Source organism: Lissotriton vulgaris, chromosome 3_1 (assembly GCF_964263255.1).
Source record: "Lissotriton vulgaris chromosome 3_1, aLisVul1.2, whole genome shotgun sequence".
Classification (NCBI taxonomy): domain Eukaryota; kingdom Metazoa; phylum Chordata; class Amphibia; order Caudata; family Salamandridae; genus Lissotriton; species Lissotriton vulgaris.
In genome coordinates this window covers 2,083,125,202-2,083,141,656 of record NC_141689.1, presented here as the reverse complement: position 1 = coordinate 2,083,141,656, position 16,455 = coordinate 2,083,125,202, and the positions used below count along the sequence as shown (strand labels likewise).

The window sequence follows — 16,455 nt, the reverse complement described above, 5'->3', positions numbered from 1 at the left end:
TATGCTGCTGGAAAAAAATAGAAATCCAGGTTATCAAAGTAAACCATTAAGTGCCACATTCAATAAAAGCAACAAAGAAGTTATGCACTTTGCAGAAAGAAAGTCAGTCTCCTTCTTTATATGATAAGATGCCCAGGATGGCAGGGCAGAGGGCAGTCCTGCAAGCGCAGACTGAAGGTTAATGATGTCTCTGGTTCCATCCAAGTGGAATTTCGATGAAAATGTGTTACCTGTTGTGAACCAACATGTGCAGCGATGAGCAAGATCAGTGCAGCCGATGCCACTAATCAGGCCTCTCGTTTGAACTTGTGATGTAATGAAGAGTGTTAATGCTAGCAAAATACCCGCTGCTTCATCACAGCCATTTACTTTCCGTGATTTTCATTTAAAATATAATTTTCCTTTGCTCTTAGCAATCGCAGGTACGATGTGACACCCTACAGTTCTTTTTTCTAAATTGTTTGCCACACAATTTTGTGTCATCAGAATAACATTTTCACTATAAAATTAAAACGGAATCAGAACAGTAATGACTTCAGGGTTGTGATGATCTCATTTTTATGGCACCAGAACATACCTGATCAATAGATATCAGATATGTTCTGAAGTTATGGTTTCCATTTAATTTGCTTTTTTTCTAATTGTATTGGCATTCTTTGGTGTGGGATAAGCTTGGCTTTATGAATTCAGGTCAAGTTTACTAAACGTCTGCCTGTGTAGTGGAGTGTGAATCACCGCAGTGCACAAACGGTATACATATTGTGCAAATTGTGCTGCCCCACATTTACAATAGGACACTAATGATGTCAGCTGTACTCTCAAACAAAATCCATATTAAAATGGCGCTAAGGGCCTGATTATGATGTCGGTTTGAAACTAAACAGTCCGACTCCTTGTCAGATTCGGTTGCGACCAACTCACGGTCAGCGGTTCCGCCTGACTCATTATTATGCTTCCAAACACTGTTCGGAACGACTACCATTGACTTCCATGGGAGCCTGTGTTCTGACCGATAACACAGGCTCCTATGGGGAAAATGAGTGTCTGTGGAATACCTTGCACCCTGTCGTGGGCACTCCATGGTGCCTGCCGCACTGTGCATCGTTTATAAGGGGGCCCTTAGATACCCATCAACCCCAACCTTGAGGCTTCATGATGAAGGGGGCCTGATGGGGCCCCCCAAAGTCAGTTTCCAACTGCCTTTTCATTTCGTACAGATCAAGTCGGAAAGGCGGTCAGAATCCGACATCGTGAGTGCCGGTCGGAACAAAATCGGAATGACAAACGGTTTCTCTTCCAACCATGAGCATCGTAATCGGTCGGGTTGAATCGGTCGTAAGGGTTCCAACACGTTGTAGGAGAATCTAACTGTCGGTCGGAGGCTTTCTGACTGACATCATAATCAGGCCCACAGTGCAAAGGTAAGCCAGCAAGATCTTCCATGACTTTTGTGCTCAAGGTACACCCTCCAGTACAAACTTTTAGAAGATAACAAACAGCCATAAGTAAACCACGTAAAATGTGTAACTACACAGAAATGGTAATGTGGCATTGTAATATCACACGATATTCTGGTTGGCCATTGTTTGCTTCTTGTTTCATTTGCCACTAATATTTCATGCCCTGTTAGTTTGTGATGTTTTTGTACATCATACTTTTGCATGAAATCCTAGGGTTAACAGTGCTCATACGCACTTCGTATTAATAAAAAGAGGTTAGACATCACACAATACATACATTTGCTGCTGTCCTTGAGTCGTTTTTTTAATGCAAATTATATTTTGCGCAAGAAAGTTGATTGATGCAGCTATTCGTGTTACTTTGTGCACAAACGCAAAGTAAATCTGGGCTAAAGTGTGTGGAGAACGTCAGTGGCTGCACTAGTACTTTAATGGCTTGTACTTTCATCGCTTGTACATGCCTTTGGAACGTGCCATTTTCAGTGCTCATTGCTTAACCTCAGCCTTATCTGTGAGATTGCCAGGACATGTTTATGCATATGTGTGTAAGATGAACTGTGAGTGAATTTGTGAATACGTGAGTTAGGGTCATTCCTTTCATAGTGTAACCTAGAAAATTAAACTTCCTCTTCTGTTATTGTGAAAAGCTACGGAGTGTGTGCGTTTGTGTGTGGGTGTGTAAGTACTTTTTAAAAACATTTTTTTGTAGATATTTTTATATTCCGTTAGGTGCAAAAACATGACAATATACTTAACCATAACAACAAGTTGCACTTAGACCATATTTGTTCGCATGGTTTTCTCATATCTGGTGACCATCTAATCAACATAATGCATAAGAAGAGCAGAGTTACCTTCACAATCCCAATATACATTAAAATTGGACTGCAGCCCCCAACTCGCTCCCCTCCCAAGTTGCCTGGGTTCAAGACATTTCTTTTAGTCAGCTGTCCCTATTGTAGCGTGCTGTGAGTCCCCAGCACTTTGAGTTAGACCATAGTATCTCATCCAGCTGGCCCAGATTTTCGTGATTTTTGTAGGACACTCTATGCTTTTAAATGTCACCCTTTCTGCAGCCATATAAAGATCCATACCCCGCTTCTATACTTGTAGTGTGGGAGTTTCCTGTGTGCCTCAGTGTCGTGCGATGTCCCGCTTGGCCACCACTAAGCCCAATGCGCAAAAGAGTAGCTGAGGACGAGGAACATCGATGAGATCAAGAGGATGAATTTAGGATCTAGTGGAAGGGAGATACCCAGAATTACATTAAATTCTTCAGTTTATCGCCTGCCAATATACCCCTGTATGTGGACAGGCCCAAACCATGTGAAGGAAATTGCCTGGAGCAACTCAGCAGTGTAGGCACCGGGGAGACTCTGCACACCCCATTTTGTGCAGTTTTTCTCTGTCGTAGTAAACCCGATGGAGGATTTGGAATTGGATGAGACAGAACCTGGCCCTGATCGCAACTTCTCTTGGGTGTATCAGGGCAGCCTCCCAGTCCATATACTACATATGACCCAGGTCTCCTCTCATGTACGCCTCAGTTCGCCCAGAGTATCGGGCATATTATTATTTATTGTTTTATAGGTGACGGAGACTGCCTTGGTTGTTAGCTCTTCCTGAAGTATTCTCCGCTCTAGTGGTGCATATTCTGAGAATTCAGGGTCTTCTATGCCCTCTGCACCCATGCATGCCACAGTTGGGCATATTTAAGGTATTGGGAGGTGTGGAGCTGGAATTCTGTCTGTAGGGCCGAAAAGGGTTTGAGTGTGCCTCTGGCTATGGTTTCTCCCACTGTGGAAATCCCGAGCAGATCCCATGTTTCGAATCCCAAAGCTTGTTCAGTCTTTGAACCAGGTACCCTTCCACAGAGCAGTGGTCCTGGTTCTTTTGCGTGCCCAACCCAGCACCCTGGTGGCTCTATCCCATACCTCTATGGTGACTCTGGTTGCGGGAAGCAGTATGTGGGTCTCTTTCCCTCCAGGCAGGTAATGTAGGAATGTGTTTGGTGTGAATGTCTCCCTTTCCAGTCTGTAGGTGGGATGATCCCCTGGTGCATATATCCAGTCATTGATGGGTGTAAGGTGGGCTGCCCAGTAGTATGCATCGATGTCTGGAAGTGCCAGTCCCTCCTTATATGGATTATGTTGTAATGACTTTAGGGCGTTTCTTGGGTGTCCTTTCAGCAGAGGAGTGCACGGAGCTCAAAGTCAACTTCCCTAAATATCGATCTGGGGAGGGGTGATATGTGTTTTTGTGGTGTGTAGAGAAATTGTGATAGAGAAATCATTTTAAACATGGCTGCCCCCCCCCCATTATGGTAAGTGGTAAGTCTCTCCATCTGTCAGCCTCCTGTTTACAGTTTGATAGTACTCGCTGTATGTTATGTGCGCAACAGTTTGTGGGGTTGGGGGTGGTAAAAAGCCCAAGATATTGGAATCCCTCTGTGGCGATATGCAAATCTCCAGGTAGTGATGGTCAGTCCATGTCTTGCATTAGGCTGTATATTATGGATTTATGATAATTAACTGAAGGGATGCAGGCTGACCTGTTCTTTTATAATAAGCAATGTGTTCACTTTCATCGTGAGTGACTGCATGCTGCATAGTTCAGGTCTGCTTGAAAATGGCAGGTAGGCATTTCAATACTGTGCGTGTGACTGAGATACAGTGAACACAGCAGCGGAAATCCACCTGCTGTTTCACACCAGCCAATTCCGACAAATCATATCCGCTTTTAGAGAATACTCGCCGATGACAGGGTGATATATTCAGAACAGATACACCGACAATTAATATAAAAGGCTAGTGGTAACTGTTTGCACATGTATTCAGTAACATTTACAGCATGATTTATTCCATACTAATGGGTACTAAATCTTACATACAGGCAAAATACGTCCCTTTCCGACTGTAACATTGATTAATGTATTGAGATGTTATATCCTAATTAATCTAAGACTCCGATTCAAGTTGTTCCTAATCCCCAAAAGCCTGTAATTAAATTTGCTGGCCCTAGGTATGGGCAGAGTGGGCAGCTGCCCAGGGCTTCGCACTCAGCCCATTAGCCAGAGGCCGTGCACCAGTGCCACACAGCAATGCCACAGAGGCACACTGGTCCTCTTGCGCCCCCTGCCGATCCAATTGAAAGAAAGGTGTTTCTTTACAATTGGACCCACGGGAAGGGGCTCCCGTCCCTGGGCCTCGCAGAGATGCTGTAGTGAAGCCTAGGGGCCCTCCTTTTGTCCCAGTTGCAAGTAGACGTTGTTTGCAGGTTTGTCCTGCAATGAGGCCTCCTGCCTTGCTGCCTTTTCAGAGGCACTGTGGGACGCCCACTGTCCAGCAGTTTATCCCCATCACAGTTTTAACCCTCAGCCTACAAACAATTCTTACACATTTAACTCTATATGAGTCGTAAAAGAGGTGCTTGTGGGTGGCTGAGAGGAAGAGCCGCAGCCCAGGATGGGTCTGCACAAAGCAACTTCCAGAGCCCTGAATGTGTCACGTATACGAATTAGTGGGGCCTCGCACAGTCCCTTTCGGCACAGGGCCCCAAGAATTCTACAACGCTCCCTGATTACCTGTCATGCAGTAATGCAGTGTGCCCCAAAATCCGGCTGAGGAGTAAGCAGGGAAGTCAGGCGTGTTAAATCTTAACTCCCCGGTTAATCCATATTACTAAGTGGCCCTTCTGGGTAAAACTCGTAATGCTGTTTTTTTGTGGGGGGGGTTTTTAGCAATCCATCGAGATCCCTTTCCAGCAGGTAGTGGTACTTCAAGGAGATGGAATTAACAGCCCATTTGCTGGGTCGCTCGTAATGAGGGTTTTTTTTTAAATGCAGCCAGACAACTTATTCCAATTGTAAATGTCGAATATTCTTAACTGAGGGTCCTTATGGACAATTGGAGATTATGGAAGCTTGATCTAGAACAATGAATCATTCACTTACTTTGAACAGTCACGCGAAATTCATCCAGGTCTCTAAATACAGACACATAGTTCAGATCCTTTCACCTGTTTCTGACCCAGTAGTTGCACCAAACTAGTCAACTACCTCCCCCGAGGCAACCAGGAAAGCTTATAATCATATACTTATATCACCGATGGTTTCATCATCCCTCTGCGCACTGGCTGTGGCAATCTAACCCGCAGGCTGCTCAACGCCTCACTGCAGAGTGCAAGATTCCTACGCCTTTCTTCTTCACTTGGCGACTGAATGAGTTGGGTGGTGGTGCTCGCACCAACTTCTGCTTATTAATGTTTTGTGGCTTTAGACATTGGGTAAGACCCTCACATGTGCTAGTAGATGAATGTAGTGCTGGTGGTCTCCCTAACCCAGGCGCCGGAGTCGCCCGCCTCCAGCTTCAGGGCATGCATGCATGAACTGGCTGATGGATGGCTGATAACTGCCTGAGGCTGAATGGCGACAAGACGGAGGTACTGGTGGTGGGGCGAGCCCCAACTGTGTGGTCGTCGGCATTGTGGCCCCAGGACCTAGGGGTGACACCTACGCCATGAGCACAGGCAAAAAACCTGGGAGTCTGGCTGGATCCTAGCCTTTCTTTCGACTACCAAACTAGGCGGGTGGCAGGTATGTGCTTCGGAATTCTGAAGGTCCTGCGAAAAACCTTGGACTACTACCCATGGCGGCTAGGAAGACGCTGGTCCACGCGCTGGTGACTTGACGCCTAGATTATGGCAACATTCTGTATCTGGGCGCACCTGCTAGATGCTTGCTGCGTCTGCAGGTAGTGCAAAATGCAGCCGTCCGCCACTTTCTGAGGCGCCCGAGAAGGTCATCGGCAAGGGCAGCTCGGGCGGCGCTTCACTGGCTCCCGATTAAAGAAAGAGTCGCCTTTAAAGCGCTCTGCGTCTACCACTGGATTCTGCAGGGAAAGGCCTCTTTGCACCTAGCTGAACTTGTGTCCCCGCATATTACTTCACGTCAGCTGAGGTCGGGTGGGGTAGGTTTGGTTCCTGTTCCTGCTATTAAAAAGGCCAGGATGGGTGGCCGGTCCTTTCGACTACTGGCGGCTAAACAATGGAATGCTCTCCTGATGGAGCTCTGGATGGAGACCCAGGAGAGATACTTTAGGAAAAAATTAAAAACATTTCTCTTTCCTCAAGGATAAGTCAGGTTTGGCTTGGGCTTTGATTTCTGGTTGACTTTGCCGCAACGCTGTGACACACTGGCATTAGTGTAACCATGGCGCTTTACAAATGGACTTATTATTATTTTATTATAATGTTATTAGAATTGCAACAGTGAGAAGCTTGGTTGGTGTCTGTGACTTTATGTTCACAATTTGGCCACCCAAAGGTGCATCCACTGCAAGGCTGGATGGCAGTAATATGTTTGCGAGTGTAGGGCAGGCCAACCAGTGACTCACTAACCATCACTGGTCAGCTGCCAACATGCAGGGCTGGGACCAGATGACACATGAAGTATCACAGACAGCAGCTGCATTCAAGGGACAACCGCTGTCCTTATTTATTTATTTTAAAGATCTTTTCATTGAACAAGCTCAAGACATTGCGTTGGTGTTGTCCACTGCATACCCACTGCCCGTCCACTGCATACCCACTGCCCTTATTGAACAATCAGCTGAGACCACGCATCATCACATTGAGCTTTACAGCATTTAGGCCAGAGCTAGTAGGAAATCGGTACCATATTTAGGGGTAGATTTATGATGCCCTTGCGCCTCTTTGCGCCGCAATTGCGTCACTTTATTTGACGCAACGGTGGCGCAAACAATGCGCCCTATTTACAACATGACTCATCCAGGAGATGCGTCACGTTGTAAAGCCCTGCGCCATAAGGAGGCGTTCCTGCGCAGGGGGGGGCGTTCCTGCGCAGGAACGCCTCCTAAAAGTGGCTGAGTGAAATCTATGACATTTCACTCAGTCACTTTCAGGCCAATGCTGCGTCAAAACCCTGCGCCTGCTTGAAGCAGGCGTAGGTCTTGACGCAGCATTGTGAAGATGGGGCACCCCCGAGCCTTGCTGGAGCTTGCGACGCAACTCCAGCAATGCGCCACCTTTCCGGCACAGATGCGTTACGCATCTGTGCCGTTTTTGCACCATGGTGCGCCTCATTGTAAATGCGGCGCACCATGGGTGGCATAGCTGTGGCGCACTGTGGCGCACATTAACTGGCGCATCCCTGGGGATGCGCCAGTTAACATAAATCTGCCCCTTAGTTGTGAAATTCAACTCAGAACCAATAACAGCAAATGGATTATGAACTAAGATTAGAGTCAACGGAAAGCAAGAGAATCGAAAGTAGTACTTAGACTTCGTAGTTCTCACGCTTGGTTTGCTATTAACCAGAACTTAAGGAAATGAATCCCTGCAAACAAAAGGTGAACAAAGGTCATCCTCCATATTTTATTTTTGCACGCTTGTTAATGTGAGTGTGTTGCACTTTCTATATAATGTTCATACACGCTACTCAGAATTGTGTTAAAGAGATGACCCAAAGTTCCTATTAGATGCTAAAAGAGGTAGGAGGAGGATATAGTTTAAGAGTACAAGAATTGCACCAGGTGAATAATTTTCATTTTCTAGATTCCAAATTGGCATGTTTTATTCGTTGGTCATCTGAATAAGCATCCTGGAGCTTTGCAGAAATGACTTGTATGTAAGGGCATCTCTAGTGTATTCGGTGATTCGGACCTTGTAGTGTCATGTTTATTATTGATGACTGTGCACAGGAAGGAAACACTCCTCTTTGCTATTTTTTGTATTGTTGTGAGTTCAGCAGTAATGTAAGGTAATTCCGGTAAAACACTGAAGAAACTGGCTGAAAATGTTTTTAAGAAGCAAGTACTAGGAATAAAACCTTAATCGTGAACCATGTGTATCTGAACAACATAAAGGGGGTCCTGAAAGACACTATACTTAGAACCACCATCATCAGAGGATCCTCTGACCCATTACTCTGAACAATTGAAAGGCAAGGTTAAACCATCATGGTCCTGAAGAAGATCCCACAATAATAAAAGTTCCAAATCGGGTCAAAATACTTAGACCGATACTGGGGAGGGGAAAACAAGGAATAAAAGACTATGAACACTTGAATAATATGTTAACATTACCTTTACCAGTACCCCAGTGAGACGTATAATATAAACTGAATCTGGTTGAATATTTGACGTACTAGGTCACGCACCAAGCTAAGCCATTAGGACCATTTGAAAAATATTCTCGGCATAAAGTGGCTACTTTTGTTGGGATTTATTTTACATTATTTACCTGCATGTTTTGTCAGTTTGACTCCACGAAGGCGACCTCACAGACTATTGTACAAATGAACGGTTCACAAAAACTCACAAAAGTGCCTTTACTGTGACAATGTTCTATTAACGATTCTTTTTAGGCCTGGCAATAGCCAAGACCTCTTGATTTTACTAAAATTATACTAAAAGGGCATTTCACCAGCCCCCTTCATTCATTGGTCTGTTTCAGTGCCATTCACGTATTCTCCCACCCACTACACCAAACAGCGTATGGCGCGGGTAAGCGCACTTGCGCCAGTACCTAGCTCCATTATGACTGGTGGCATTCTGTACTTTCACAAGGAGCACATCCACACACAAAGTAGTTCACTTCTGCTCTAGGCACTACTAAGGCAATGTGGGTTTTTTAGACTAAAAAACATGTTTGCTTTTAGCCATTTTTTGTATTGTTTAGGGCCCATCAGTTGCCTCAACAATAACATTTTACAATAACCATGAGAAAACAAACCCAACAATTCCAAAGCTGAAAGGCCGGAAGTCCATGTCAGAGCTTTTGACTTTGCCATTGCTTGTTGCAAATACATTTACATAATTGCTGAGCACAACAAACAATAGAAAGGAAAAATTAAGATGGACATTAAAGCCTCCTTCTGTGATCAAAAGTAGAAGAAGAAGAATTGGCACTGATGGGCAAGAACTACGACTTGTTCAGTCCAGCTAATTACATTCAATAGAAGCAGTGACTGGAGGGAGGGACCTTTAAATGTAACCTCTCATACTTGGATCACTCACAACAGCCTAATCGAAGCTAACCCTTTACCTTGTACAGTTTAAAGCACCACATACATTTAAGATAAACAATGACATGGTTCAGTTCAGTTCAGTTACTTTTATTCGATTACCACTTGTATAATCATAAAAAGTACATATTTTAAAAACAGAGCAAAACATTTCATCAATGACATGGAAGCTAAAGGCAGGGCCAGCTTTAGGCGGTGCGGCTGGTGTGGCCGCACTGGGCGCTGACCTGGAAGTGGGGGGCCACTCAACTGTGGGGGCGGGAGGGCTGTGTTTAGCAGTGGTGTAGGATGTAAAAGCACTTGCTGCAGAGTTTCTTGTGCATCCAGCTTTCAGGCGCCAATAAAAATGTCATGATAACTCTTGTGATTGATGTTCCTACAGGAGAGATCGGAGTTTCATCTAGTGACAGTTTTGACTCACCGTAATGTAGCGCAGAGGGTTAATATGCCTGCTGCAAAGATCAGATCTGTGTTTTATGTGGATAGCTGAGTGGGTTAGTAAAGCCAGCCTTTACCAGCGCTTTAAAACGGTGAAATGTATTTTAGACAGAGGCTATGGAGAGATGAGGGGCACTTTTGCAGGGTGGCAGTGAGGTAATCCGAAGGGGGAGGTTATATGCGGCGAGGGGCGCCAAAAATGATTGTGGCACTGGGCACCACCAGCACTAAAGCCGGCCCTGGCTAAAGATATGAAAGTGGGTAACAAGGGGCAGATTGGATAAGGTGAAGCCAGCCAGTGATATTCAGGTATCAACAGCAGTACCACTGCTCCCTCTGATGGAAGTTATCACTTCCTATAGACAATACTACGAAGAAATCTAGATTTTAAAAAATAATAATCTCATGATACCACGATTGCACACCATGTCTGGCACAAAGGGCCACACTAAGTGTTTGTGTCTGGTGTGCATGGACGCATTCAAGAGCAGGTATTTCCTAGACGACGCAGCGTGAGGTTCTTGCACCCACCCGCAGGCACGTGCTGTGATGCTGTGTCTAGCTGTGCTGTGTCAATGCTGTCGTCTGCCCGCCAGGCCCAGGTCACAGTTTCCCAGCTTCTGTGTGCTCAGCCTTAAGATCGCCCTTTGCCTCCGTCCCGCCTGAACACAGCGGCGGTGCGCGGGGCAGTATTTGCAATGCATGAGCAGGCGCCGCGCTGCAGACGGACGCCGCGCTTACCTCTTGCTCTTCTCACCCACAGACAAGAAGAAGTCCGGCAGATTCCAGCCTTTCAGGAAACTCTTCGGCAAGAGGAGGAAGAAGGGGCCGCTGCGCGCGCCGGAGGACGGGGAGCTGAAAGCCAGCCAGTCCAGCGACAATGTCTGCCAGGGCGCGCTCTCCTCGGACGACGAGACGAATGACGCCCTGAGGTCAGTGAAACCAGCCACTCAATCATTTCTGATAGCATTTCCTCAGCCCCGGGGGGAGGAGGGGTCAGAGGCTCGTTCGCCACAGTGGCGGGTCAAAATCACACATTAATGCAACTCCCTGTTAGGTTATCTGCAGCACGGAGATTCTGGCTAAGAAAAGGTGATGCCAAGGACATAGCTTTGAATACGAGAGCTCACCCTAAATACAGAATGATTTGCTGTCAGTGGCCTGGCAGAGGTGTCAGTAGTCCTAGAATGCAAGTAAGGACAGAGGGACTCCCTGACAAAAGGTTGGTTAGTAAAATACAACATAATTGGGGTGCAGTGGTCCCCTCACACCCATGGACACCGATGCACCTGCTGTATCCATGACTGCTAATCCTGGTGCAGAGCCATAAAGCCAGGCCAGCCAGAGAGCCATATATTGTACTGAGGAAAGGGGAAAGCCCAGACAGGGCGGGGCAAGTAAAAACTTGTTGTGTTTTGTTTTTTCATCTGAGTGCATACTGTTCTAGCGCGATTGTGAAAGGCGTAACGTGCAACAGCACCGTCGTCATGAAAGTGTTGCTCCGTGGTGTTCCTTGTAAGTGAAACTCAGCTGCCTAGTATAATTGTATTCGACGAATGTTTGGCTTAGAAGACCTCAAATATTGTTAATTCTTAACTGTTCAGACAGTAAATAACCTGGTTGCCAAGGGTTGCTAGGTCAGAAAATGTGGTAGCCTAGCATTGCCAACTTTTTTGCAGGATATTGTTAGGGGTGTGTGACTTTTTGTAATTTACTTTTGTATAATGAAGTGAAATTTATGGACTATTATGCAAAATTGCGTGTAACTATGCAAAAATCGAACCAGACAGTCAGCACTATATTTAGCACGAAATTCATTCCCCTGTCAACTTGGGATGTGAGAATGCATCTTTAGCTAGGAAAATAGCACAGAAAACACAAGTTACGCGAATAACAGCCACTCCTGTTCTATTTGTTCGTTTTCCTGCCTTCACACATTATTACTTTGCTAGTAATATGGCATAATTACATGATGTGGCATAATTTCAGGAATTCTGTGAAGTGTGACATATTCCTGAAATTTACCCAGGTCTACATTTTATCTGGTGATCCAGCTCTGCTGTACAGCAACTTCGCTTTCACCTGCATTGCTATTTTACTGCTTACAGAAGCTACTGACGACAAAGAATATTATGCGAAGTAGAAAAAAAGTGAGGGCTGTGAAAATCAGGGCTTCTTCTTCTGTAGGCCGCTCTGGGTACCTACCCTTCCATTGTCACCAGGATGCGAGGCAGTGGCAAGACGAGCATGCCTGCATCCTTAATGTGCGTGAGTAACCCCCCATACCCATGTTAGTTACTGAAATGCAGTGATGATTGGGATGCAGAGTGTCCCTCAGGCTCTTGGCATCTGGTGGCACTGCACCTGATGCACTCTTGATAACTAACCCCACGATATGGGGGAGTTTACTTAACGGCCATTTGGCTAATCAGCTGAATGTCGGTGAATAGAGAGGGGGGGAGAGATGACAGTATGAATGACAAAGGATCTATGATATCAATTGCAACAGACATATAAGCACCGGTCTTAACCACAAGGAAATAGGGTGAAGTGCATGCATTGAACACATGGTTAAATATCCTCCAATTGCACTGTAAGGGCTCCGGAGTTTCCTCCACCCATGTGTCACACACTGGAAGGATTCTTGCGTAATACATAGACTAGAGGTGATGTCCCCGAGGCCCTTCCTGGGTGTGAGATGACTTGTGCCTCTTTGGTGACTTAATACAGCCTGAATGTTTAGCATATCTTTGGTCATTGTTAGTTGTCAACTGTAGGAAATTATACTTCTTCTGCATGGTCACCCCCAATTATTTTCTTTTTGTGGAACCCTATTTTTTGGGTGGTTTTTAGGCTCTGCACACTGGGGTACTTCTGTCCAGTGGCAGTTGCATGCCCCCTGACCACTTAAACATGGAGAAATTGGCTAATTACTGAATGGCATATTTAAATTTTCTATAAGGCCATAGTATATTGTGCAGAATTACACCCATGGCATGAAAAGTTAACTCATCTTTGGACTGCAGCACTTATTGTGCCACCCACTAGTGTGACAAAAGAAAACATAGCTTCAGACCTACTACCATTGTAGTTTGACAGCTGAATTGTAAAACCTATAGCGCAACTTGTTAAAATAACCCTTTTTGAGGAGAAAAAACTTCTCTTTTAAATATTAGTAAATCACCCCTATGTAGACCTTGTAACCCCCAAGGTTGGATCCATGGTATTTAAGAGTGGGACATGTTGAAAAGTAATGTTACCATATCCCTACAGAGACAATGCCTAAAAACGAGTTTCACTGTGGAAGGCCAAGCTGTGCTCTGTGGAAAACCAGATTACAGTTGAAAATACTAATACTTTATTTTATGAATGGGATTGTGAGTAGGTTGGTGAAGTCGATTTAAAAAACAAATATATTAAGTAAAAGGTACTTTTAAAAAGTCACATTTTCCCTATTGGAAGTTCCTGGAGGCTAATTTGCAATAGCTCTCTAACTTCTCCCAGCCGATGCTCGGCTTCAAATAGATATGAATCAAGTGTGAAATGCCTCCCAAGAGCAAACAATATGCTTACCTGAATGGGCAGAGATGAATCCACTGAACTCCGCAGAGTATTCAGAATTGTGGTTGTGGTCATCCTGTGATGCCACTTGCTTGAATCCTGTTTGACAGGTATGTTGAGTTACATATAACAATTAGGTCAAACTTAAAAGGGAGAGAACTGGGTGCCAAAAACCTTTTGTCTCCCCTGTCTAGTTGCTGAAGGATCCTGCTTTTTCCCTACCAGACGTCGATCTCTGGGTTTGTTGTGGTACATCACCCGTTTCAAACAGGATTTTAGGGTTAGATGTGGGAGGACACTAGTGATTTACCTATGACAGTCCCACACATAACACCAGTCCCTAGAGCCCAAGTTTAGAGTGCAGAAGACTTTCACATTATGGAAAATGTCCTGACATTGCATTTTGGAACTGTTTGCAGTAAGGCTAACAGGAATTTCTGCAATAGTGGTTAGTTACCCCTGTGAACTTTTATCCTATTGATTAGAGAGGTGCCAAGAATCACCCCCTGTCACTAGCTGGTCTAGTTAACTAGTAACCAGAGATTTATCATTGGTGCCCAGAGCATTTTGGCACTATTACAACCTAAAATGTAAACATTCATATCACCAGTTCCCCTTATTGGGTTTTGGTCATTTTGGTGTCATTTTGTTTATTTAAACTACTCTATTTTTTATTGTTTGACAATCTGGGGCAGATTTACAAGCCCACTGCGCCTCTTTTACGCCGCCATTGCGTCACTTTTGTGCAGCAGCGGCGGCGCAAAAAATGCGCCATGGTGCGGGGTATTTACAATGTGACACATCTCCCAGATGCGTCACGTTGTAAAGCCCTGCGCCAGAAGAAGGCGTTCCATCGCAGGGGGGGGGGGGGGCATTCCGGTGCAGGAATGCCTCCCAAAAGTGGCTGAGTGAAATCTACAAGACTTCACTCAGTCACTTTTGGGCCCATGCTGCGTCAAAACCCTGCGCCTGCTTGAAGCAGGCGTAAGGATTGACGCAGCATTGTGGAGATTGGACCCCCAGAGCATTGCTGGAGCTGCGTCGCGCTTTGCGACGCAACTCCAGCAATGTGCCGCTTTTACTGCACAGATGCGTGACGCATCTGTGCCGTTTTTGCCCCATGGTGCACCGCATTGTAAAGGTGGTACAAAAGGGGGTGGTGATGGACGGAGCATCTGAACCAATCAAACACTCACACCCAGTCAAAAGATCTGGGTTTAATCCATCACCGTTCTTTAGCCCACTCTGCCACCCCAGTTTAGATATGGCTATATGCAAATCAGTCTGACCCTGTGCTTCATGGGAACAGTCCAGCCCGAACTGCCAAGCCATGCCTTCCCTGGACCTGAAACAAGCTTCCGAGGACCGGTTTCTGGCATTCCAGCCGTCTTCAGCCCGGCTTTCTTGAATCCAGTGTCAAAGTGAGCAAGGGACTCACGTCTGAGCATACCCTGCCACACTTATGGCGGACAAAAGCGGTACAAAAGGGGGTGGTGATGAACGGAGCATCTAAACCAATCAAACACTCATACCCAGTCAAACGATCTGGGTTTAATCCATCACCGTTCTTTAGCCCACTCTGCCACCCCAGTTCAGACATGGCTATATGCAAATCAGTCTGACCCTGTGCCTCATGGGAACAGTCCAGCCCGAACTGCCAAGCCATGCCTTCCCTGGACCGGAAACAAGCTTCCGAGGCAGTTCGGGCTGGACTGTTCCCATGAGGCACAGGGTCAGACTGATTTGCATATGGCCATGTCTGAACTGGGGTGGCAGAGTGGGCTAAAGAACGATGATGGATTAAACCCAGATCTTTTGACTGGGTGTGAGTGTTTGATTGATTCAGATGCTCCGTCCATCACCACCCCATTTTGTACCGCATTGTAAAGGCGGCGCATCCAGGGTGGCGGAGCTGCGGCGCACAATAACTGGCGCATCTCTGCTGATATGCAGGGATGCGCCAGTTATTGTAAATCTGCCCCTTTGACTTTATTACTGTTTTGGTACTGCATACATACTTTACACATTGCACTAAATTAAGTCTGCCTGCTCTTTGCCATAGCTACTGGGAAGGTTGAGCTCAGAATCATTTGGCGACTTGGTTCGTTTCACCATGACAAGCTTTGTGATTATTCCTTGAAGTAGGCAGTCGTCCACCCCAAATAATCATCAAAAACGTTTACATTGATTATGCTGCTGTACTGTCAGAATAAATAGTGCACCCATTACCACATATCCCTGCATAGGCATACGTCACATAATGACCACCCACCCTCATTTATTTAAATTAATCATCTTAAACATATTTCACAGAAATGCACTTTTCTACGGATCTGATTTACCCAATGTTGGGCCCAATGTCTCATTTTAGTTTATCTGCATGTTTGATGGATGGGGGGGTCGGGCAGATTTGCTCCCTCCTGACCATCTTACACAACGAGTGGTACCTCATACCTGCATACCTTGGGTGTCACCATATGCAGCCATTACCAACCCTGTGGTGACAGGGAACCCTTTCCGATTGAAGCCTAATTGATTGAGTCTAGAACATGACTCCTTTCAAATTCTCTACGTTTATAAACGATTACACCAAATTACCTTTAACCAATTAACCCCTGAGAGAGTTAAACCTATTATTTATCTTCCTAGGTTTAAACTGTCTCTATGTGCAAGCAGCAATAAAATATACAACATCCTCAAATCAAAACCTTTACTTTCCTCAATGTATGTTCTATTTATAGCATTACACATTCTGCTAATTTTGTACACCTCAATGAACAGATTCTCCCCAAGGGGCTCAGGCATTTGAAAGCTATCTATTGCTAACATAAATGCATTTTATACTTACAATTCACAATGTCTGTCATCACAAGTTACTTGTCGCAGCCGTGGTACAGGGTTAAATCTTTCAATCTTCCAACTCATGCACTAGCCAAACCTGTCCAATAGTCT

The 16,455-nt window shown here is 45.4% G+C and overlaps 1 protein-coding gene across 6 annotated transcripts in view; it reads left to right on the top strand.

The window, feature by feature from the left end:
* The window catches only part of CRACD (capping protein inhibiting regulator of actin dynamics), a 926,069-nt gene that overhangs the window by 654,324 nt on the left and 255,290 nt on the right, over positions 1-16,455 (top strand). For 2 of the 6 annotated variants that reach the window (XM_086962617.1, XM_086962618.1), the window contains one exon: positions 10,706-10,874. The exons of 1 other annotated variant lie outside the window; for it this stretch is intronic. Coding sequence is in view for 3 of the 5 variants with exons in the window: in XM_086962621.1 (XP_086818747.1) it covers positions 10,492-10,564; positions 10,706-10,874 (242 nt within the window). In the remaining 2 variants the exon portion in view is untranslated. Of the gene's footprint in view, positions 1-10,491; positions 10,875-16,455 lie in introns of those variants that run through there. 3 more of the 6 variants (XM_086962616.1, XM_086962615.1, XM_086962621.1) reach the window with 2 other exon arrangements.